The sequence below is a fragment of the Patagioenas fasciata genome, chromosome 5 (assembly GCF_037038585.1).
Source record: "Patagioenas fasciata isolate bPatFas1 chromosome 5, bPatFas1.hap1, whole genome shotgun sequence".
In the NCBI taxonomy this organism is placed as follows: Eukaryota; Metazoa; Chordata; class Aves; order Columbiformes; family Columbidae; genus Patagioenas; species Patagioenas fasciata.
Window position 1 is genome coordinate 15,882,579 of NC_092524.1, and position 22,700 is coordinate 15,905,278.

The window sequence follows — 22,700 nt, forward strand, 5'->3', positions numbered from 1 at the left end:
GCACCTCAAAGATTGATACCCAGCAGAATACCGAAGAAAAGGAATAGTTATTGTTCTGGAAAGGAACTAAGTGTTTATTTTTCCTGTGCATGGCAGTAATGGGTTAGAACAAGGTATCAATAATTGAACTCTGTAGTTGCAAGGCTGGAGTGTTGGTAGTTTTCTTCGTACTGTGGTGAAGGCTGTTTCCATAAGCATCGCTGATTCGCTTCCTGAAATATTTTTTAATTATTTGATGCAAAACTGTTGGGCTGCTTTGTGGAGAACCCTTATTTGCATGCCTTGCTAGCAGGCAGCAGTGTAAATCAGGAGAGATGCAGCTCTGTTTCTGTTGTGGGCATTATGTTTTCTTAATCAGGGAGATAAGAACGTGGCTATGTCTGTTGTGCTTTGAGTGGGACTCTTGCTTTTGGGCTTTCTGTGCAGTTAACTATGTGCGTGGGTGTTAGAGAAACTTGCACATGGTTCCAATGAAGTTTGTTTTCCAAACAAGGGCTGGCTCTCTCCCTCCGCACGGCTGCAGCAGGTCTGCTTGAGAGAGACAACAATACAGCTATCGTCCAAAAAAACGCCTTTTCCTCGCAAGTGCCTATAGGCTTAACGTGTTTGTCATAAGAAACCGGTATAACTCTTCTCTGTAAACGTATTTTATAATCCTTGTAAATGATACAGCAAGAGTCAACAGTTCCGTGTTCCAGTGTTTCATGATACTCTGTGAGCAGGATGGCCCAGAACCTCAGGAGCACCGCAAATCTAATTTTTCGGGTACAGACCCTGAGAGACGGCAGAAATCTCTCACGTCCGGGCTTTAGTATGGATACCAGCTTGGAGTTAAGCTTTCTTTAAGAAATGAAACATAATAAAGGATGGATGTGAATTCTGTTATGCTAATAGATGTGTTTCCCTCAGAGCAGGCAGCAGTTGATTCCCATTAACTTTACTTGAACTTTAGACCATATGTTACTTTCCCATACATGTGCAGAAAAACCTTTTCATGGGAAAAAAGTGCAGCAGCTACATGGCTTTGTGCGTTTGTTCCAACCACCTCTGCCTCTGTTGGGGAGAGCGGGGGCTGTAGAGGGGAAAACACCATCAGAGAAAGAAAAGGTATGGAGATGCAGGTCCTGGTCTATGCACAGCAGTGCTTATGGCCATTCCTCTTGTCATGGGAGCACAAGGGGACTGGCAAATATCCAACCACTTGGGATTTTCTCCTACCCACGGACATTCGATTTCAGAGTGCATTATCTCGGGCTCGGTGTTTCAAGGGAAGGAGTGACAGTTAAGGAACTGGGTTAAGATATAGGTTCCCTGTTGTTACACCGCCTTCCTATGTGACAGCACAGGTCCTCCCTCTGCTTCAGTTCCCACGTGAGCAAGGCACCTGCTGTCCCCCTTCTCCCAGGCTTGGAAGCGTTTGCTCTCTGCCTCGGTGCAGCTGTGTGCACGTGGGGCAGCGCTGTGCCGTGGGGTGAGAAGCAGCTGAAACCCGCACCGCCCTTAGTCACCATGTGGGAGGCTGAACACCTTCTAGGGACAGCTGTCCCACAAAGCCTTTTCTTAAATTCAAGAGCTGATGAACTAAACTGCCTGTTAATGCCGGTTAAAAGGACATCGTTTTTGTCCATTTACCAGTGAAACCCTGTAGCGCAGTTGTAGTTCTGCTTATAATGGGACGTGCTTGTTCTTTCTCATTTCTCATGATAGAGGTGCAGAACATGGCCATGAGGATATTTATTTTTCAGTAAGCTTCTCTGGCTGGCTTTCCTAATGGTGCTTGGCCTCTTAAATGGCTGCTCTGAAAACTCCAGGAAACATTATGGCTTCTGACACATCTGTGACAACTTCTGCTGACTTCAAGAGAATCAGGATTTTCCCTTGCTAGTTTTGAATTTCATGGTGTTGCCAAGACTGGCCTGCACAACGTTGAAAAACATTTTTAAGAGTTTCCATGTTTGTAGTGTGCTAGAATTAGATTATATTTCACTGTCTTGGTGATTCTTTACTGTGTCCAGTATTCTGAAGCTCTGATCATTAACAATTTTGAGAAGAAAATTACATTGCAATTGCATAGCAATGACTGTCTTGGCACTAAAAAGCGAGTCTCATCAGATACTATTTTTTGGCTTTTTTAATAGAAGCTCTGTGATTTCATTTACTGTAAGGACATGATTACAGTTGGAAAAAATAACAGAATTTATAATTTCATTGTATTGCTTGGACAAGGACTACACACACTCATACTAGTACATAATGTGTATAATGTACTGCAAGTTTAGTACATTTGGGTAGTGGTAATGTATCTCTTCAATGACTGGAGATGTCATAGTGTTCATAAATACTACTTGTTAATTGAAAATGTCTTTTATTTTAACAAATAACTTGGTCAGAAGACATTGATCTTCTGCAGGTTTTTTTATTTTGTTTTACTAATTATGTCTAGATGCTGTTCTGTCTTCTGTAACATTTTATGATCATAGTTATTATTTGTCAAACAAAGCGTGCTGTCAAGTGCATCTGTGTATAGTTGCCGGCTGCTGACAAAGAAAGATAATGCATTGAATAGCTGCTTATTAACCAAATCCCATTTGTTATTTGCATTGAATGAGGCATGGGGTATGTAAGAAAAGAACAGACTGTGGTAATGTAGTTAAAGACTGCGTCATAATGCAGACAGAGAAGGCAGCTGATTAAGGATGCATAAGTAACCTTATTTCTGGTTTTTTCCAGCCTTCGTATGCTGGACTTCGCAACCATTGTGTTGGTTTAACACAGTGTTTTCAGACCTAACTTTAAACAGTACTTGTTGCATAGCCCAAGCATGTGGATCCAGGTTATTTTAAACTCTGCAAGATCCCTCTTTGTGATCCTGATTTGCATGAGAACTTCTCTTGCTTACTGTAGCAGTAACCCTTATAAGGCCATGAGGAGCCATAATTTTGCACAGTATTATTCTGTTTCTGAATCGCATTTCTTTGTTGCAGGAAAAGACGTGGAAGGAAACAGCCCATCGGCACTGAAGGATGAGACACCACAGACTCCAAACTCCATTAGTAAGGTACTGTGGAGCGGGGGCTTCATCCCCCTAGTCTTGCTTTCGTTTCTTCTCAGGCTGTTACTCTAATCATTCTTATGCTCTTTTTTTTTTTTTTTAAGTCATTGCGAAAGCCTCTCCCTCCGTTCCTGCAGGAACTGTGTGTGCATGTTTTGAGAGAAAGAAACTGGGTGATTTTGCGTGATTGGGATGACAGCAAAGCCCACACTTTCCTCTGACGTGATGGCACCTATCACAGAAGAACCCTGTTTATTTGGGCCTCATTTGGCGTTGTAATTAGATACAAATAAGTATGGTTAAAAGGTCGATTTTGTCAGCAGAGGTGTCTCCTGCTGTTCCAGATAAACAAGGCAATCATAAACCTTCACTGTTTTGGAAGAGAAAGCTGTAACTGAGTGTATTGCAGAGCTCTGGGAGAGCTATGGAATTGGTGTAGCAGGAGAACACCACAAACTAGCCAACATTTCCTGAACATATTTCCATCCAACCTGTTATGGAGAGGTAAAACTGGATCTAAAGACTCTGGATCTGGGTGTTAAAAACCTGGCTCTGCATTTAGAGCTACTGAATGCCTGGGTTTGATTTCCTGTAGAGATGGAATCAACCTTATAAATTAGATCTGGCTTTGAGATTCAGGTACAGGCTTTTTTGGCTGCACCTGCCTACAATGTTTCTGGAGGGTAACTAGAAATAGAAGCAAGGCCCATTAATAAATTTTTAACTAAATGTATTCAACTATGAAGCTATAAAATGCAAATGATACCAGCTGAAATGAAAATACAACATGAAGCAGCTGCAGACAAGTGATTTCTTATAATACATGAAAATAGACTCTGCATCTTCAAATACATTTGGTTGTGCTTGCTTGGAGCTTGCAGATTGCTCTGCTGGGATGCCCTGGCAGAGGTCAACAGGGGGAGATAATGAGGAGAGAAGCTTCGGGAGTATGCAACAAGGGCTCCTGTGCATCTCCTCTGCTATTGCTGTAACCTGACAAGCTGCAAACCAATCTTGGTTTTGCTTTTTCAGTCATGTTCCTCATGGGAACCCAGCCTTCCACTTATCGTGGCAGTGGAGAGGCCCAAAGACCAGATAACTGCACCCAGGGCTTTTGTTTTAAAGCCGGATGTTTTGCGCACCTTACAAGGAGTGGTCTTAAATTCCCAATGAATTAGGAATGTAAAGAAGATGGACATTTTCTTGACAGGACAACTCAGAGCACTGAAATGCTGTCTGAAAAGGAGTTGGATTTCTGAGATGCAGGATGAATGCAAGAGTAGGGATGTATTTGAGAGGTACCTGTATGAGAGCACAACCCAGCTGTGTTTTCCCAGCCTCAGGGCCTGCCTTGCTATTCACTCTCCTACAGGTGTGTTTTTGAAAGGAGAGGCACCCTTGGAAGATTGGGGTGCCCATCTAGATTTCTGCTGTGCTTTGTGTGCACCTGGGAGGCATTGGTGGGCCTCTCCTTGACAGCATCAACAGCAGTCGTTGAGGTGAGATAAGATAAAATGCACAGGGCAGAAAAACTGCATCTGATTTGTGACTCAAAACAAATGGGGGTCTGAACCTGGACCAGAGTTTTGTTTTCACCAACCCAAGACTTTAGTTTTACAATAGTCAAAATTCCTCTGAAACACCAGTGGACAAAAAACAGAAATGAGGAACCAAAACACCAAGCTTCAGCTTGCCTGCTCACTTTGGCTACTGAATGGGTCAGAGCTAGATTTTTCTTCCTGAATGTCCTGCTTAGACACACGGTGTTTGATTCAGAGACCGTCTGTCTCACTGCACCTCTGCTGTGGTGCCTGTCGTTCTCACTTCAGTCTTCTTTGCCTGGCTATGTTGTATGCTACCTTGCTCTTCTCCAGTCATGTAGCTTTTCTTGTGTCTTGCTTTGCAGTGTCAGTGACAGTAGGGAGTCCCTGTTGTGAAATGTCTTGTAATTTAAAAATTTAGGCAAACTGGTAGTCAGTTTCCTTAATATTTTGTTTTTCACATCCACTCACCTCTAAGACTATAAGATGAAATCTTACTGTCAAGTGTCCAGAACAGTAAATAGGGTAGTGTCACAGTGCTGCAGTTTAAAAATAGATAACTATTGCACTTACTTGAACCAAACAAAAGATTGTGCATTAATTGGGTCATGTTTAGATTCATAATAGCACGAGGGAAATAATTTTTAGAAACTAAACCATAGGGTGTGAAGGTTTAATTAATGGATTCAAAAGTAAATGTTCTAGGTAACAGATCTGTGCCATGAATACTTACCCTTTTTTTGGCAGAGTGGATACAGCAGACCTTGTTGGAAATCATTGTCCCTTCAGCAATGCTATTTTGATGTACCACACCACATTGACTCTTTTCACCCAGTAATGAGAAGGAAAAGGAAACCAGGCAAGTGATTCAGTCCCTGGACTGGGGCTTACGGGACCTTGAATTCCCAGCTCTAACTTGGAGTCCCTGCATTTTCCTGGGCAGAATAATGGTGTTTCTGTTTCACATCTTCATCAGTGAGGTGGAAGCTGTTTTGTGTTTCAGTCACTCAGGCCATGTCCACACTGCGTGATGGAGCAGGCTGCAGGTTTCCCAGGTTAGCAGACACCAAGCAGAATGTCCCATAAAAACCCTATAAACGTCTGTGAACTTGTGAGCTGTGAAGCCGTTTAGTTGCAACCACACTACTCTGTGCTTGAGCTCATAGACGGACTGCTTAGTCCATGTCTGAGGTGTGAACGCATCCCAGTTGTCCTGTCTGTACAGACACTAAAATGTTTGATGCTGGAACATTTGCTTTCAGTGTGTTTGTGCAGTTCTTAGCAAGATATATTTCTGATTTCAGCTGTGACTTCTCATGCCAAATTTTATTAAAGCAAAACTAATGCACAGTTCAGCTACATATTACATGGCAAACTTCCCTTCAGTGTATTTTCACTATTTCATTTTTCAAGTGGGGTCTCTTTCGTCTCCTTTTTCAAGGGAAAACAAAAACAAGCCCACATTATTAGCTTATTTATTTCAGTTTGTTTCTCATATTAGCTTCTCTGGTTTTTAGGGTGCTTTAGCCTTGTTTTCTGGGACCAGTGCTCATAGTGGAGTATGAAAGTATCTCAGAACTGTCTCTAAGCCTTGAGCTCATCTCTGCAGCCAGTTAGTACAGTCGGCATGTGCCTGATAGTGACAGGAGATACTCTTCTCTCATTTTGTGCCTCATTCAGCACTGTTAGCATGCTTTAAGGCACCTTTCATTGCAGTATGCAGTGATGCATTTTCTCTTTCTTGCCTTTGTATGTGTACCTATTTATTTTACTGTCTGGAGAGCAGCTGGGGTTTCTTGATATGCGTGCAGAGCCTACAGACAATTGTGGTGTATTTTAAGGGACGGTCAGAAAAATCTTGAAGGTGGCACTCAGTGGTACCTCACTCTTTTCGGTTCCCCACTAATGCCACAATGAAGTCTAAAATTACCACATTGTAGGAGTGTGGCTGTTGTGTGTACAGTTACATGATGTAGGAGAGGGCAAAGTTTAGATTGCTCTGCTCATCGTGAATGAGGTTTTTCATGTACCTGAGTTGTTCAAGTCTTCATTGTGTGATTTATAATCTGAAATACGAATCTAAGTGGCTACCAGAAATTTCTTTCAGCTACAAAGTAGTTTTAAAGGCCTCATACTGATCACTTGAGATTTAAGCTACAACTCCCATGCTGTCTCAAGCTCATCTTAGATCCATGAAGCATGATCTTAACCTCTCAGTTAATTCCAGGCATGGTTACATAAAAAATCATTCACAACTCTGGCAACCTCCAAGGGTACCTTTCACTCTCTTCTCCTTACCCAGCAAAACAAAGAATCAGTTGTGAGAGAGATCCAGAATCACCTCAGAGAGGCTCAGGAGTGAAATATCCCCCATGTGTGCTAAACACAGACCTCCTGGAGAACCTGGCCTTTCCAGGTGGTGTTATGCTTCACTGGACCCTTGCTGGCTTTTTGTTACTGTGCTTTATGCTGTTGATGCTGTGGATGGAATTATTTTGGAGCTAGTGGTCTCTATCAGACTTACACTCAGTTCCTGTGCCCTGGCTCAGGCACACCTTGCTTCTTCAGTTCCATGTGCAGCATTTTTGGGTAATCACTGTTGTCCACAGCGATTTCAAATGAGCAGAGAGGTAGCCTGGAGTGTCCTGGGAGAATTGCATAGAAGAGGGCTGGGGTTTTGCACTGAGAGGCAGGAAACAGGGAGCACCCTTAACTTGCATAGGTGCATACAAGGCCTGAACTCCCAGGTGCCTCACAGAAGTCAACACAATAGTAACTGTTCATTTACAGAAATGAAGTCTCAAAGTTGATAACTTTGGGTAAGCCACAGCAGTCATATCATGTCACCATGGGTCACTGGTGACCATAATTCCTTACTCTGGTGTTTCTGATGGGGGAGATGAGGGTAAACGGAGGTGCTAAAATTGAAATTATTCATTAAACAGTTTTGCAAATCATATTTTAACCTGAAAGTTTTTCATTGCTCAATTTCTTGGTTTGTTTAAACTCAGCCTAGGAATGAAAGTTGTGCTTATAGCCAGAGAGAAAATCTTTGCTTCAGATTTCTGCTTAGCACTACAACTGTACCGGTCATGTGAAACAGCATCGTTCTCAGAATGCAACTTCCCATCTTGCCTGAAGTGTTCTTTAAATATTAGAAACCTGCAGAATGTTCTTCCCGTGAAAGGCACACGTAAATGATCGTACAGAAATCCCGTGAGGTCTGTGGCTTTTTCTTTAATTACTATAATCTGATGCAATGGAGCAAAGCATTCCACTACACAGTAGTATAACTTGTTATCTGGAGTGGCTTGGATAGCTGAATTTCACTAATTATTTTCCTTAGATATTGCTGTCATGTCAGCTGTTTATTTGTACAGGCTTTTCAATTTGTGCTAATCATTGTGCTGTTTTAGTGTCGTAAACACAGTTAATGTTATTGTAACATTTTTGCATTGTCGAAATAAGATAGTTGTGGGGGTTTTGTTTGTGGTTTTTTTTTAACTATGTAGTTTTAGGTGAAAATTATTCAACTTGCTATAAAGCAGCATATTAACTGAAGGGTAAGCTTTCTAATGCAAAGCTTGTTTGTCAGTAGGAATCATTTCACTGACTTTACTGTGCTTTGGATGAGCTGTTAATTCACAGTAAAATAAAAAAGTTTTTAAAAAGAACTTCTTACAGTAAATTTAAAACAAAATTGCTTAAACATGGTTGATATCTGTGAATATTCACATCAGTAACAAGAAGCTGTTCATTTTTAACGTTAAACTCAGCTCTTCCATAGTGTTTTTACTACTTCAGGAACTTCGGTTTCATTTCCTTTATTTCTGCAGTGATACAGGTCTGCAGCAATTTTATGTGGAAAAGATACTGGAGAAATTACATGTGAGCAACAATGTGCCTCCCATGTGACGACTATTTTTGCTTTTGTGAAACATAACTTATGACCCCAGCTACTTTTGTTCTGCCTTCAAATTCCCATCTGATTTCATCTTTCTCTCACTTAGAAACAAAGAAGAAAAAAGAGCAACTTGTAAGCTGTCACTGGTGTTAACATGCCGACCACAGCTTGAGAATTACTTTATTTAGTTGTTTCTGACTTGGAATAGTTCTGTCTCATTACACATTTTTTTGTGTTCGTCCCATGCAGCAAGGGTTGCGTGTGCTCAACAATAGGATATTCCTCTTGCTGTTACCCAAGGCACGGATGGGCTGCCATCCCTCACACCAGAGCTGATCGCAGACTGTTTTTCTGTCAAGTAATGTGGTTCCTCTTGGAAATGAATTCACCAAAAAGACACTGGATCATAATAGCACTATTGTGAGGACTCTTACAAAGCCTAGCAGAAGTGCAGGGGTACTGTCATAACTGCTAACAATCAGCAGTGGATCTCCAGAGCTACATAACTGAAATGAAAGGGAAGAAACTTAACAGGGATGAAAAGTATGTCTGTGAGTACAGTACAGCCTGTCGTCAGCTGGCAAGGTCATTGCTCAGTCCTGGAAAGAACAGATCTGCTTAGAGAATGAAGAGGGACAACAGTTTCCTACCTCTGCAAGTGCTGCTGTGTGCCCTGGTGGAAGTTTTTGACAGGTTAACAGTCTTCCCTCCTTATAATGATGAGAACCAGTATGTGAAAAACACACGTATTGCTTTCTTTTTAGAATATTCCAGTGTTTTTATTTTAAAAAGGACACGAATTCCCTACCCTCCCATTGTAAAATGTCTCATTCTGGTTAGTATTGTTCACATGTTGCTGTAGAGAGGGGTGGCCAAATTCTGATATCCTGCGCACGCATTTTCCCATTGAAAGCTTTGTTCTGGTGACAAATGGCTTCTCTTAGTTTTCAGCCAGGCTGAGAAAGGCAAAGCGATAGAAGGACATCATTAAGTGGTTTTGATGTGTTTTAGTAGTGTGAGGCCCTGCTTTGTCTTAGGGATCTTTATAGCTGATGGCGCAGGTTTACTGAATCTTACGTATGGCACAAGGTACAATCAAAACTATGAAGACATTCTTGTAAAAACATGATATCATATTGCTTCAATTCACTTAGGAGGTTAAACCCGGAGGAAGTGTACATTGCTATCAGCAGCATGACAGCCTGTGTTGTGCAGTTGTGGGGCCTTAGATCCCACCTTTCTTGCGAAAAGGCAGGAGCTTTAAACCCAGAAATGCAATGCTTTTCACTCTGTAGACCTGGAGATCACCTGCAAGAAAACTGCTATCTAGGATCTGTGATGGTTTTTCCTCATAAGCATAACAAGAAGCAAAGTCAACAGGGAGAAGCAATCCGTTTGCCCCTTTGACAAATTAACTGGGGAACAGTGTCCAGTTTCCAAAACCAGTAGTCCCAAGTCAGGCACATCTGAAAGGTTGTCCATGGCTCCTAGTTACATGGCTTGACTTCAGTAAAATTTTCTCTGTCTTTATAAATCTTGGTCATTTTACAACCATCTTGGGGAGCTGATACATCACAGCTTTTGGAACATGGTAGCACAGATATTTATTTTCCCACACCTAGGAATTCTTGCACAGGTGATGGGGCACTTAAGTTACTGCTTCTTTCTCGTCCATCCTTAAGCCTGCCTTAGTGTACACCATCCCTGTTTTCCATTTACAGGCAAAGTCAGCAAATTCAGCATGTCTGGATGTAGCTCAGCCCCCGAGAAGGCAGTGCAGGGATTCAGAAGCCCATTGCAGCAGCCTCCAAGGCTGTTAATCCAGCTGCTTTGACCAACTGAAAGACCAGTTTGTAATTATTTCAGGCAAGTTTCACTGTATTTATTGAGCTCGTAAAGGCTGCAGTGGTGTAAGGGGAGATCAGCCCTTTATCTGCTGTTGTGTGCTGCGGCTATTTGACATGCACAGCAGTACCAGCTGGCGTTGGGCTTGTGGTGTCCTTGGTCACGGAGCTACCAGTAACCCCTCCTGAAGAGGTGGATCAATGTCTTTCTGTGCAAGCGTCCCAGATTTGAAGACTTGTGGTGATTTAGCTCTATTTTTAGCATGATGCAAAGAGACTCCGAGGAGGAGGCAGGTGTGGCTGGTAGAGCAGTGAAAGTGCCTCTGTGTGTGTTGGTGCCTGTTCCCCACGAGAACCAGGTTTAAGGCTCAGGTTTGCAGTAGTTGTTGGAAGCCTTTCTGAATTCATCTTCAAGTAAGTTTCCTCAAGCCAAGTGAGCTTAGGGTCCAATAATTTGTTCTTTTTATAAGTGCTGATATGTAATTGTATAGACAACAAGTGACTTGTAGCTTATTTTAATTAGTTAAGCAAAAAACATCCATTATATCCTGATCCTTTGCAGACACCTGAGCGGGATTTCCTCAAATCTCAGGGACATCTGTGCTTTTTCTGCTTCTCGCTCTGGCTAATGAAGAATAGTACGCAGTGTTTCTCTCAGCGTCTGATCTCTCAGGCTGGAGGGAGTGAAATTACTGTTAAGCATTTGGCTCATAGTTGTATCTCAAGGACAGGACATTCTCCCTGCTAACTGGGAGAAAGGGGGAGAATTTTTCTGAGCAGTTTCAGAGGACGCGCGTCTCAAATCATGAAAGCATAATCTCCTAGTAATTCCAAAGGATTCTTGCTCAGAGACATTTAAGGACTTAGAAATGCTTCCTCATAAAGAAAAGCTTATAGCATATCTCCCAAATGTCTGCTACTGCCCTTTGAAATGTGACAAAGACCCTGTGGGCACAGTTATCTGCTCAGACATCGTATCAGTGCAGTTGTCCCCATCACAAATCTTGTGTTTTCACAGTGAATCCCATGTGCAGAAATAAAAAATTTGCATCAGAGACTGCATTGCAGGTAGAGGAGGCAGGCTTTGCTTTCTGTTAAAACAAAAATGACGGATATTGAACAGTTACAGGAGTCCAAAGCTGTAGTTTTCTTTCAGTGGATCCAATGCCGTATTGACTTGTACACTGGACAGTCAGATCAGGAACTTCACTGGTCTTTATGTGCCATCATAGAGTTTTCATTTCTCTATTTATTCTTAAGTGTCAAGTGTACTTTCATTTTTAGTGAAAGACTACTATAAGGGTATGTGACAACATTATTGCACCTTCTGCCCTGAATTTCTAATCCTGCGTCATCCAGAGTGAGTTTTGCTCAGTCGAGTATGCAACTTTATCTCCCATTTTTGCTCCTGCCAGTCTCTGAAGCACAGTTGGTGGCCTGATTGCTGTGTCCTGGTTTTGCATTTGCATGTTTTATCTAAGTTACGTGAAAAGGACTGATCCAGCTGTCATTAAATATTTTCCTGCTCACGCTAACATTCAGCATGGTTTGTAGCTGTAGCAGTCAGAGAGGTTTCTGTGTCACTAGAAGGGAAAAAGAAAGTGGGTCTCTTGAAATTGAAGGTGCTGTAAAACTATGAGTTGATGTAACTCATGACATACAGGAGAGAGAGTCTGAGAGCCCAGTAGTTTTGTGTCACGTCATAGCAGTGAATTTGTAAATGGGAACTGTATTTGATACTTCTTACTTAGTACAGCTTATTCTCATGTCATACCCATTCAATCAAGGTGGCCAAGGGCTTTTTTAAATAAAACAACCATGCATAAGTGGGTGAGACGGTGCCTGACCCCAAAAGATCACGGTCTGAATGCATGAGACCCATGAAAGGTTGGAAGGAAAAGAGGTATGGAGAGAGAAAGTAACTTTCTTGTGGTCACATAAAAAGTAGCAGGGTCCAGCCTGTACCGTAATTCTTATGCCACTAACCCCACCAAGTTTTGGACAGTTTGCTGACAGTACATATCCAGGGAGGGTCCTCGTCGTGAGTTGGGTTCCAAACAGTCATACTCTCTAAGTGTACTTTATTGTAGGAACACTAATATTGTGACCATGTCTAACAAAAGTGAAACATTTTTCAGCCCATCAGCACAATTAGGAGATCAGTTTGCAGCCTCTGAAAATGGATTTAAACAGCACTGACACTATGAAACATGATTTGAAGCGACTGTATATTTTGTGCCTCTCTTTGCAGGGCCAGATGATGATGATTTCCTGTATTATCTGTAACATGATTAGGTCATTTCTTGCCCACTCATGTTTCTGGACATTTCAGCTAGGGCAGCAGTCATTGCCAATGTTGAGTCTAGTTCTGAAAGATCTATACCAGCCTCCTCATAATTTTTATTCCAGTAATTGAAATGCTTTCTGATCTGAAAAGAGATGGACAGTTTTCAAAGTTAGGAATAAGAATAGAGGGGTTTTTTGTTTTGTTTTACCAAGGTTAATGTCTGCATGGGAGAAATATGAAGAAAGCTTGGTTGAGAATTTGCTAAAAAGGGAGTTTGGAGTGCACTGCAAATCTGTGTTTTCTGCACCACCTGCCTACTGTTCCGTTGCTGAAGTCTGCAATCAGCTCTTTCATGGATTCCTGGAAGATATAAACGACTCTTCATTAGAGCATAACTTGAACATCTTCATGTTAACACATTCCTGTTTCCTCTCTTTTTTTAGATCGAATATAAACTTTGCAATGGTTCTGACAAAGAGTGTGTGTCTCCCACAGCCAAATTCACGAAGAAGGAAACACTGAAGGTATGTGTGAAGCAGCCAAGTCAGCATCAGCTGACTTTCTTTTACAAAACAAGTAGCACCTTCCAAACAAACCATTGGGAACTACTCTGAGTCATTTCCCAAGACCTAGAGAAGCCTCTGACTCTTCTAGGAGTCATTATAGGCCAAGGGCATTTACAGGCTTTATACAGAGGATTAGATTATGTACTGCAAACAACAAATCAGTGTAATTATTTCACTCTGTTTGTATGTTCCAGAGCTATTATGCACCTCAAGAGGATTGTAATTCTTCATTGGTCTTGTTAGGAGGGTTATGCCTAGGCACTCTGAGCAAATTATTGCTTGAACACTTGCTTGTCTACCAAACCAAATGCATAAATAATTTGGTTTAGATGAAATTAGATTTAATATCTTTAATTTGAAGGGTGGGTATTCAGCTTCTTTCCATTTCCCCCAAAGAAAAGCCAAATTAGATTATGTTTAGTGAAACTTCAGGAGCAGAGAAGATACCTGTTATCTCATTATGGTTTTGTTCTTCCTTGTGCTCATTTCTGGGGAACCTGTGCTGGGTCAGGTTCTAGCTGCGCTATACATAGCTGTCCTTAATGCATCATGTTTTTTCTTCCCCAGAAGAGGCCATGATTACAGCTGCTATATTTTCTCTGTTCTCTATCAGGTACAAAAAAAAAATTACAGACAGGAGAAGAAAAGAGCTACCAAACAACTCTTCAGTGCTCTGAAGGATCCCAGTGTAGTGATCACAGCAGACTGGCTGAAGGTATTTAATTGGTTCTGAGACTGTAGGAAAAAATAAGTGAGAAGTACTTGATGTGCCTGAGACTTACTTATGCATTAGCACTTTTTTGAGTGAAGGAAGACTGAATACTTTTGAATTGAAGTTGCTCTAAAGCTGTGATTAAATAAGTGCTATGAAAGTGGAGTTATGGGGATTATTTACTTTCCATCTTAACCTAACTTCATCCATCTGTTCCATGTCCTTAAGTAGCAACAAGGTCTCAAAAAGTGCATAGTACAAAAGGAAGCGATGATGTTTCTTTCTTTTTTCCTTTATGAGTCTGCTGGCCTCTTCCAAAGATGTGGTTTTGTACTGAAGAGGGAATAGACAGAGTAACAGCCTGGAAATGAGCAGATACAGCTTGTTCTATTGACAGTTGGATTTTATGTTGCCACAGCACAGAATGAAACATATTGGACCTGATGACAACTGTAATTTCTCCTTGTGCAAAGACTCAACTAGTGACAGCTTCTCATTGAAGTCCTGAAACTTCATATGTGGCCAAATAAATTTGTATTGATACTGTTACCTTTGACCCTCTTTTTCTCCTCATTTGGTGCCGTTTAGTCTTCTCAGCTAATAATGAACGGGTTTCCCCTTTCATAATGGCAAAACTTAGTTTCCAAACATTGCCAAACACACAGCTCTTTAAAAAAAGAAAAGAAAAAAAGTAACTTAGGGATTTCATGAAACAATAGAATCACATTTGACCAGTGTGAAAAACCTCCAACATTGTTCTACAATCAGTATTAGAGGCCAGAAAACTGAGATACTTGTGGTTCATTTGAGAAATTAAATTGGCAACAAAATATTTCCATAGTGTTTAATGTTGATGGTAGTTAAATATTTAGATTTTTTTTTAAATACAGAAGAGCTGTTTGCTGTTTGCTGGAAGTTTCTGGTTCAGCAACAAATGATGCTGGGTCATAAAAACACAACACCAACAGAAGACTTGGGGTTTGGCCTATGTATGTTGAAGACAAGACCACCTTAGGCAAAACCTAACCTTACTGAGAAACTTCCCTGTTCTTATAGCTGTTATCTTTAATATACGCGGTCAGATTTAATGTCTCCAATACAAGAGCGAGCGCACATTGAGCTTGACACAGAAGTAAACCAGCTGGAGAAGGTGCTTTTAAAAATGGGCTATTTGACAAAACTCATTAATAGCTCTGTTCTACAGAACACTATTAAAATGACTTATAAGTCGAGTTAGACTAGTTACAACATTTTTCTGTGCAATGTTCTAATTGGCATGTCCTCTGTGATTAATAACAAGTCATTCTCACATGGGCCAGCGGTCCTGGTTGCCTAAAAAATTAAACAAGCTGCTAACACTAAGCCAGTAATAAAAATATGAAGACTAGATTCTGATAGTGAGATTTACAAGGTCTAGGATTTTGCTATGAGATCGCTAAGACTGTTCAGATAATGCAGTGTATCTTCTTAAGTGTGGCCTTGGGAGAAACACATACTGGAAATACTGTATAAACACTGAATAAATGCTGTTTTTCTTTTAAGGAGCAATGTAAATGAAACTTTTTGTTCTTTCCTTTCTCCTCTTCAGATTCGTGGGACTCTGAAGAGTTGGACCAAGCTGTGGTGTGTTCTGAAACCAGGAGTGCTGCTGATTTATAAGACACCAAAGATTGGACAATGGGTTGGGACAATCTTGCTCCATTCATGTGAGCTGATCGAGAGACCCTCCAAAAAGGATGGCTTCTGTTTTAAACTCTTTCATCCTTTGGATCAGTCAATCTGGGCTGTAAAGGTAACAATCCTGATGAGTCAAACAACCTCCTCCAGGTCACCAAGTATCTGAGCACTAGTGTTATCTAGTGTTGATATTATCTAGCTTCTCACTTCTTCGCTTGCTGTTAGTGATGGTGAGTTGATTGCATGAGAATATTAAAGACACTGAAGCCTGATCATATGACATCAAAGGAACACGGTGCCTTGTGATTAGATATACAAATGTGTCATTCTTGGTGTATAGATGCATGCATAAACTGAGGAAAGGGAAAGCATGTTAGTGCAGGAAAATGATCAATACCTAGAAGCTGTGTCAAGCCATGGCCTACATCTTTAAAAAGAGGTGAGGAATAGACCCAATTAACTGACTTCCCCAAAACAAGGATGTGCAAAGCGTTTTGTGCTGGAAGAGGGCTGGCAAAGTGGCAGAAAACAGAGTAATCATTTGACTTTTTTAGATTAATCATCTGACTTTTTTTTTTTCCTAATGCCTCTGGAGTTTTGTGTTTGTTTGTGATGGACTTGGAACTTTGGTCTGCTCAAGATTTGTCTGTTCCACAAAAGTGTGACTTTGAATAGGTTGCCTTAATTTTCTTTGAATTTTTCTTTGAAAGAGAAACAGCGAGGTTGTCTCTCCTTCACTTTGAGTTCTTCTTCAGTCTGTTGGTATTCCCAGGGTGAAACAGTCTCTTCCTGTGTACACAGTAAGTCTTGCAGTGACTTCTGGATCTGTATGTAACACAAATGATTAATAGTTTTTCACACTTCTTGAAATAGCTCCCTGCAAATTACAGAGAGCTGCATTTCTTTTCCTTCTTTCCTTTTAGAATAGGGAAAAAAAGAGAAAAAAATTATCTAATGCCTCTGAGCAAAGAAGAAGACCCCAGTACTTTCTGAGAGTCACCAAGAGCAACATTTTTTGGATACCCTGAAGACAAAACTTACGTTATTCTTGAACTCTTGTTTCCCCATTAAAAGCAGTGACTCAGCTGAGTTATTGCAGACATAAATTCTCCAGGAGACATCACTGGTGTAAGCAAGGTTTTACAAGTTACTGCCTTGCTGCAAGGTGATCAGCAGAGTAAATCTACTTGGAAAGAGTCTTGCGAGAGCGATGACAGCATTTGTCATTGGCATCCAAAGGTCTAGCAAAATGGAGGAGAAGCCCTATGGGAACAGACCAAGCAGCCTCACCTGCTCATCTCTGCACTTAATTGAACAGTTTTAAGCACAGCTATACAATCACTATAAAAAGTCCTGTGATTTTTAGTAAGGTAGGAGGGGAGAATTAAAATGAACTCCAACAACCAGAGTGAGAGTTGCTGTCTTCCGACAGTAGCTCAGCTCAGCTCTGATCTGTGCCTAGATGCACTGCTTTTGCTTTAAATCCTAAAGGTTTCATTGCTACTTTGCTCCTTATTCAGTTTTGAGAGTTTTGATGTTTTTTTATTCAGACCATGCACCCAAGAAGGTTGTGGATTATTTGCTGTCCATCAACAAAAAATTCCTTGTGATTTGACAGGTCAACTGAATTCTTCTGAAAAGCACAGTGAGGAGACCTAGTGAAAAAGTATAATCAAAACCATAGTCAGATACTGAAAAGTAGTGTTGCTGACAGTTCTGAAGTGTTATGGCAGAATGCCCTTCCCTTTGAACTGATCAGCCAAAACAAAGAAGAGTTTTTATCAACGCGTATATGTATTTGCATATGTTTATCTGTGTCTAATTTTTGTGTCTCTTGAGGAAATATATGACAAAAATAGGAATATTAAATATGAAGAGAATATATCTCTGAAAATATTTGTGTACTAGAGGAATTCCTAAGAGGTTTGAGTTTTAAAGTCAAAGCAGTATTCTAAGTCTCTTGAGACATACTTAGAAAGCTGCATTTGAGCTGCGTGGTAGGATGTTTCCTGAAACCTGAGTTCAGTCTGGATGGTTACATGTGATAGGTGCTTTCAGCCACAAGGTGAACTCCAAAATACACCTGAAGAAGAAATCCACCACTGCTGTGCTTGTTGTCAAATAAACTATCTGCACTCTGACAACAGTTTAAGGCTGAAACCACTGAAAATACTGTTTCGTTTTGTGTCATTTCATGGCCACCTTTTGAAGCAAATGGAGGAGAATTGGCTGATCTAAATTGGTTATGTGTAACTGTGCAAAGAAAGCCCATTTCTCATGAAATATAGATTAGCCTGAGCTTAAGCAAAATACCCAGGTTACTCTCCATCATGATAGGAGTAGGATCTGGCTAAACAGCTTTCACTTTTGGCTGAAATGGCTTGTGAAATTTTAAGGATTTTCCAGACTAGAGTTGATGGTCCAGTTTTGTCTCACATCAGTGGACTTCAGCTGACTCAGGGTAATTAATGGATGCCTTTGTACGGGTTGGCCTGGCTGCTCAGCAGATGTTTGGATCTAAGTGCAGGGCTCAGCCCTGGAACAAAGGTCTGGTTCAAGTGGTGCCCTAGACACTTCCAGCTGTGCTATCCTATTAAATATGATGTGCAGTCATTTAACTTCAGTTAGCACAGGATGAAATTTTGGGGTGCCTTTCAGATGAGAAGTAGGTAATATGTAAGGCCATTGCTTGTAGTGGAAAGCTTAATATATGCAGAGGGAACTGTTTTTACTATAAAGCGCTCTGGTTTCTAGAGCTATCTTAGAAGCATATCCCTGAGAGGAGAGAGTTCTGTATTCTATGCTGTTTCACTGGCTTTTTGAGCATTTTGGCCTGGAACTCCTTCATAGGGCGAATGGATTAGACCTCTTACGTTTTTGCTCTGCCCATGGCTTTGTAAACCCAAGGCCAAAACCACCAAGGTCTCCAAATCAGTCAGCAGCAAAAGCAGCGGTAAGAAAGGCTTCCCCCACATGCTTCAAATACTGCTCCAGAGGCACTTAGTCTGTCATGTGAAGGCAGCGTGATCCCACGCTGCTTCAGGGAAGAGACCAGCGAATGCCAACCTAGTAATGAGTGTGAGGGTGTGAGTGTCTGTCCTCTGGTCTCACGGAGGGAGTGTAGGGCTGTCTGCCGGCAAGGTTTGCCTGGCTGTCCCAAATTACTGTCCTGGAATAGTTTGCATTTCCCTCTGAGCTTGCTGAGAAGCTAGCTGAGCAGTATGATGTGGGAAGGTTTTATTGACTACAGCTTGTTCTGGCACGTATTTAGAGCACTAAATGAATCAAGGTCAAACCCACTGAATCTAGAAATATGTGTAATTTTGATTTTGTTGATTTTAGGAGCTTTGAATGGTTCTTTTAAAGAAAGGAGTTCTAGTAGTGGGCTTATGCAGCTCTTTTACAGTTGTTTGTTCTGTTCCATAATACAGCACAATTACCCACAGTACTGTTTATAAAAGATTTATTTTCCCCTTTTTAAAGCTTTGCTTTATGTCTTTCCATGACTAGATGTCTCATCACACTATCTAAAACAGTGTGAGTCCACTCCATTTCTCAAAGCCTGATCAACCAATGTTATTTGATAATGCCTTTCGAGTCTCAAATCAAATGTAAATACAGGAATGACCACAAGATGATAGTTTCTTGATTGTACTGTCCAGAGGCTGCAGCTGAGCTCTGAGTCCCAGTATAGCAGGGATAACATTCACTTTATGTGGGAGATGATCATTGTCTTGGAGGTCTTAAACTGAAAGGCTGGGAGACAGAAAGCGTCATTATCTCGGCCGTGCAGATACACAACCTTATTTCTCTCTGAAGATGTTGACTTGATTTTTATGGCCTCCTCTCCTTTCTGTGGGAAGCAGACCCCTCCATGTATGAGCGTGCCTTACTGTTGAATATGTTTCCTTGACAGAGTGACTTGGCTGCTCCTTGTGTTTATCCACTTGCCTAAATGTCTGTTAAAACCTTGTGTTATTCCCTCCTTCCGTTCTCCTCCTTTTTTTGTAATAACATCTCTCTGGATCTGTAGTATTTTGGTTGTAAGGCTATTCCTCCAAGAGAGCAAATATCAATCTCTGCACTGAAAGAACAAGTAGTGGTGTTATCAACAGTTCTTGAACACCCTGCTCAGCTGCAAGCGACTGAAAGGAAAAATGCCGTTGGGAATGATGCCCGATTGCATTAATGTCACTAGTAATGTCTTGAGCTGCTCTGCTCTGGTTTACTAATCAAATCTCAGCTTTGCCAGTCCTGACTATTAAGCCTTTAAACAGTCTTAATTTTGTGAGCCTCTTGTGGGAGAGGGAAGGAGAAAAAGAAGTGAGTAACAAGGCTCTAAATTCCTCCTGGCAGCAGAAGAGCCCTGCAGATGTGGAGACAAGAAGCTAGACTGAAGAGTTGCCTTCTCAGCACTGCATCTTCATGGCATAGATACAGATAGAATTTGATACTTGTCTTATGCTTGCATTCTTCATTCTTTTGAAATTTTGGCTTCCTGACTGGAACTAAATAACAAAAATCCAGATAAAATCACTATTTGACTACCAGACACTTGTATACAGGAGCAGTTTTCAGTAGCAGTCACAGTTTCCCTGCTTACAAACTAACGCTAGGGAAAAGGCCTTCTTTCAAGGAGCAGGATGGAATACCATAAAGGCCCATGAAAGGGAGGAGAGTCACACTCAAACTGCAAAAATTTCCCTACAGATTTTCAGCGTTGTGTGGTATTCTCTAGGAACTCAAGGAAATCTGTGTTTGAGCATCCTGGAGAAAACTGATTTTTCTACCCTGCAGTTGGCATAGTGGTCATGTGAGGATTGGTGATGTTTTCTGCTCACTGTTTATTTCTGACTTGATGTCTGCATGTTTGAAAAAGAACCTGCTTTCATGTTGTTTGTTACAAAGTGAGGAAGAGAAGGAGCTTGAAGAGGCTGGATCACTTTGAAATGCAAGGGAGGAAGAGTAGGGACTTGCATTTATTTCATAGACTTGTAGAATGGTTTGGGTTGGGAGGGACCCGAAAGATCATCTAGTTCCAACCCCCTGCCATGGGCAGGGACACCTTCCACTAGACCAAGTTGCTCAAAGCCCTATCCAACCTGGCCCTGAACACTTCCACGGGTGGGACATCCACAGCTTTCCTGGGCAGTCTGTTCCAGAGCCTCACCATCCTTACAGTGAAGAATTTCTTCCTAATACCCAATCTAAATCTACCCTCTTTCCGTTTAAAGCCATTACCCCTTGTCCCATCACTACATGCCCTTGCAAGAAGGCCCTCTCCAGCTTTCCTGTAGGCCCTCTTTAGATACTGGAGGGCTGCTATAAGGTCTCCGCAGAGCTTTCTCTTCTCCAGGCTGAACAACCCCAACTCTCTCAGCCTGTCTTCATAGCAGAGGTGCTCCAGCCCTCTGATCATCTTCATGGCTGTCCTCTGGACCTGCTCCAGCAGGTCCACGTCCCTCTTAAGCTGGAGGCCACAAAGCTGGATGCAGTACTCCAGGTGGGGTCTCACAAGAGCAGAGGGGGAGAGTCACCTCCGTCAACCTTGTGGTCATGCTTCTTTTGATGCAGCCCAGGGTACAGTTGGCCTTCTGGGCTGGAAGTGCGTATTGCCAGGTCGTCTTGAATTTCCCATTTCGGCCAGGTTGTGGCATGAAGTCTCTACCGTGGAGTGTATGAAGGTGTGCTCACCAGGTGCAGGAACTGCTTTTCCTTAACAGCTTCTGGAGCTCAAGAGAAGAGAAAACAGGTGAAGATCAAGGTGGGAACATGTGGTTCTGCTCAGAGAAGTTCCTAATCCAAGATTTCTCTACTTCTCTGGGAGTCATTTCTGGAGAATCATGCTGAAGGGATTGTGACAGGATGTTTGCAAGACACTGTAATATTTTTTTTCCACAGCTTCTAAACTAAAGGCAACATAAACAAGCAAAGCTTGTTTTTGTTAAAGCCTGAAGAGGCTGTCACCCCAGGCACCACAGTATAAAGGTTCTGAAAAGGTCTGATGTAGAGTAGAGGTGAAGGGCTGAAACCCAGCAGCATGTGCCCATACTGGGAGACCTTTGGTCCTCAGCCTGTCGTTTTCCCTGTCTCCTCCTTTCCTGAAGACAGGTTTGCAGGATGGAGTTTCCCTCCTGTTTCCTTCCAGAAAATCTGCCATTGCCTCTTCCCTGGAGCACAAGGCGTGGGCTCTGCCACTTCTATGGTGACACATAAAAGGTGTTTTATTGCCAGTGTGTCAGGCTGCAGATGGCTTCGGCATGCAGCACATGGAACAGTCTGTTCAGGTGTTGCACAAAGATGCCTAATAGCAAATATACAACTGTTTCTGTCCCAAGCTACAGGAATGAGGTTTTTCCATTCCCAAGGATCTGAATAAACAGAGTCGGTTTGGGCTGAGCATGGGTTAGACCAAGCCCTATTTACGTCAGAGCTCATTACTGCTTTGGAGCTGCAGCAGCAATATCGTGATTACTAATGAGTCTCTCTAAATTACTCCATCTGCTTCTTCTTTCTTTCCTATCACAAACATAGACACTATGCGCAGGAAGGGTAGAAAGACTCTGAATGGTCCGTTGCATCTTCTGTGCCTTATTTATGTCTTTTTGTCTGTGTGCATTTCCAGGGCCCAAAGGGAGAAAACGTTGGTTCAATCACTCAGCCTCTTCCCAGCAGCTACTTGATTTTCAGAGCAGCCTCTGAATCAGATGGTAAGTTTTAGTCTTTGTTTGCTTTCTCCAGACTGCATACTCTGTGCTAGTTAAGAAGATAGGTTGGTGCAAAAAAAATGTGGTGTCTAAAGGGAAAAATGGGAGCTCACCCAGCTTGAGAAGCCATTTGTTAGCAATGGCCAGAATACGTCAAGCAAACTACAGGCATATTTCATATTCCTCACTGAAGAGCCACCTTTCTGGCCATATGTATGGAAGATGAACCTAGGCTTGTAGCTGGGGAAAAAACACTAAGTGTATACTAAAGGATTAAAGAGCTTGATCCCAAAATTGGGCTGAGAGGGCCTTAAGTGTTTTCTCAGTTCAGCAAAGACTTCAGTGGGTTATCTGCCTAAGTCTTACACTAAGTAGGGATCTGCTGGAGGAAAATGACATAGTAATGTTGA

General features: G+C 41.7%; 1 protein-coding gene across 5 annotated transcripts in view; it reads left to right on the top strand.

Annotated features, from left to right (window-relative positions):
* OSBPL5 (oxysterol binding protein like 5) overlaps positions 1-22,700 on the top strand; it is a 182,641-nt gene that overhangs the window by 119,967 nt on the left and 39,974 nt on the right. For all 5 annotated transcript variants that reach the window (XM_065838792.2, XM_065838794.2, XM_065838793.2 and 2 more), the window contains exons 3-7: positions 2,985-3,058; positions 13,072-13,152; positions 13,808-13,909; positions 15,495-15,698; positions 22,209-22,293. In XM_065838792.2, the coding sequence (XP_065694864.1) occupies positions 2,985-3,058; positions 13,072-13,152; positions 13,808-13,909; positions 15,495-15,698; positions 22,209-22,293 (546 nt within the window). The remainder of the gene's footprint in view (positions 1-2,984; positions 3,059-13,071; positions 13,153-13,807; positions 13,910-15,494; positions 15,699-22,208; positions 22,294-22,700) is intronic.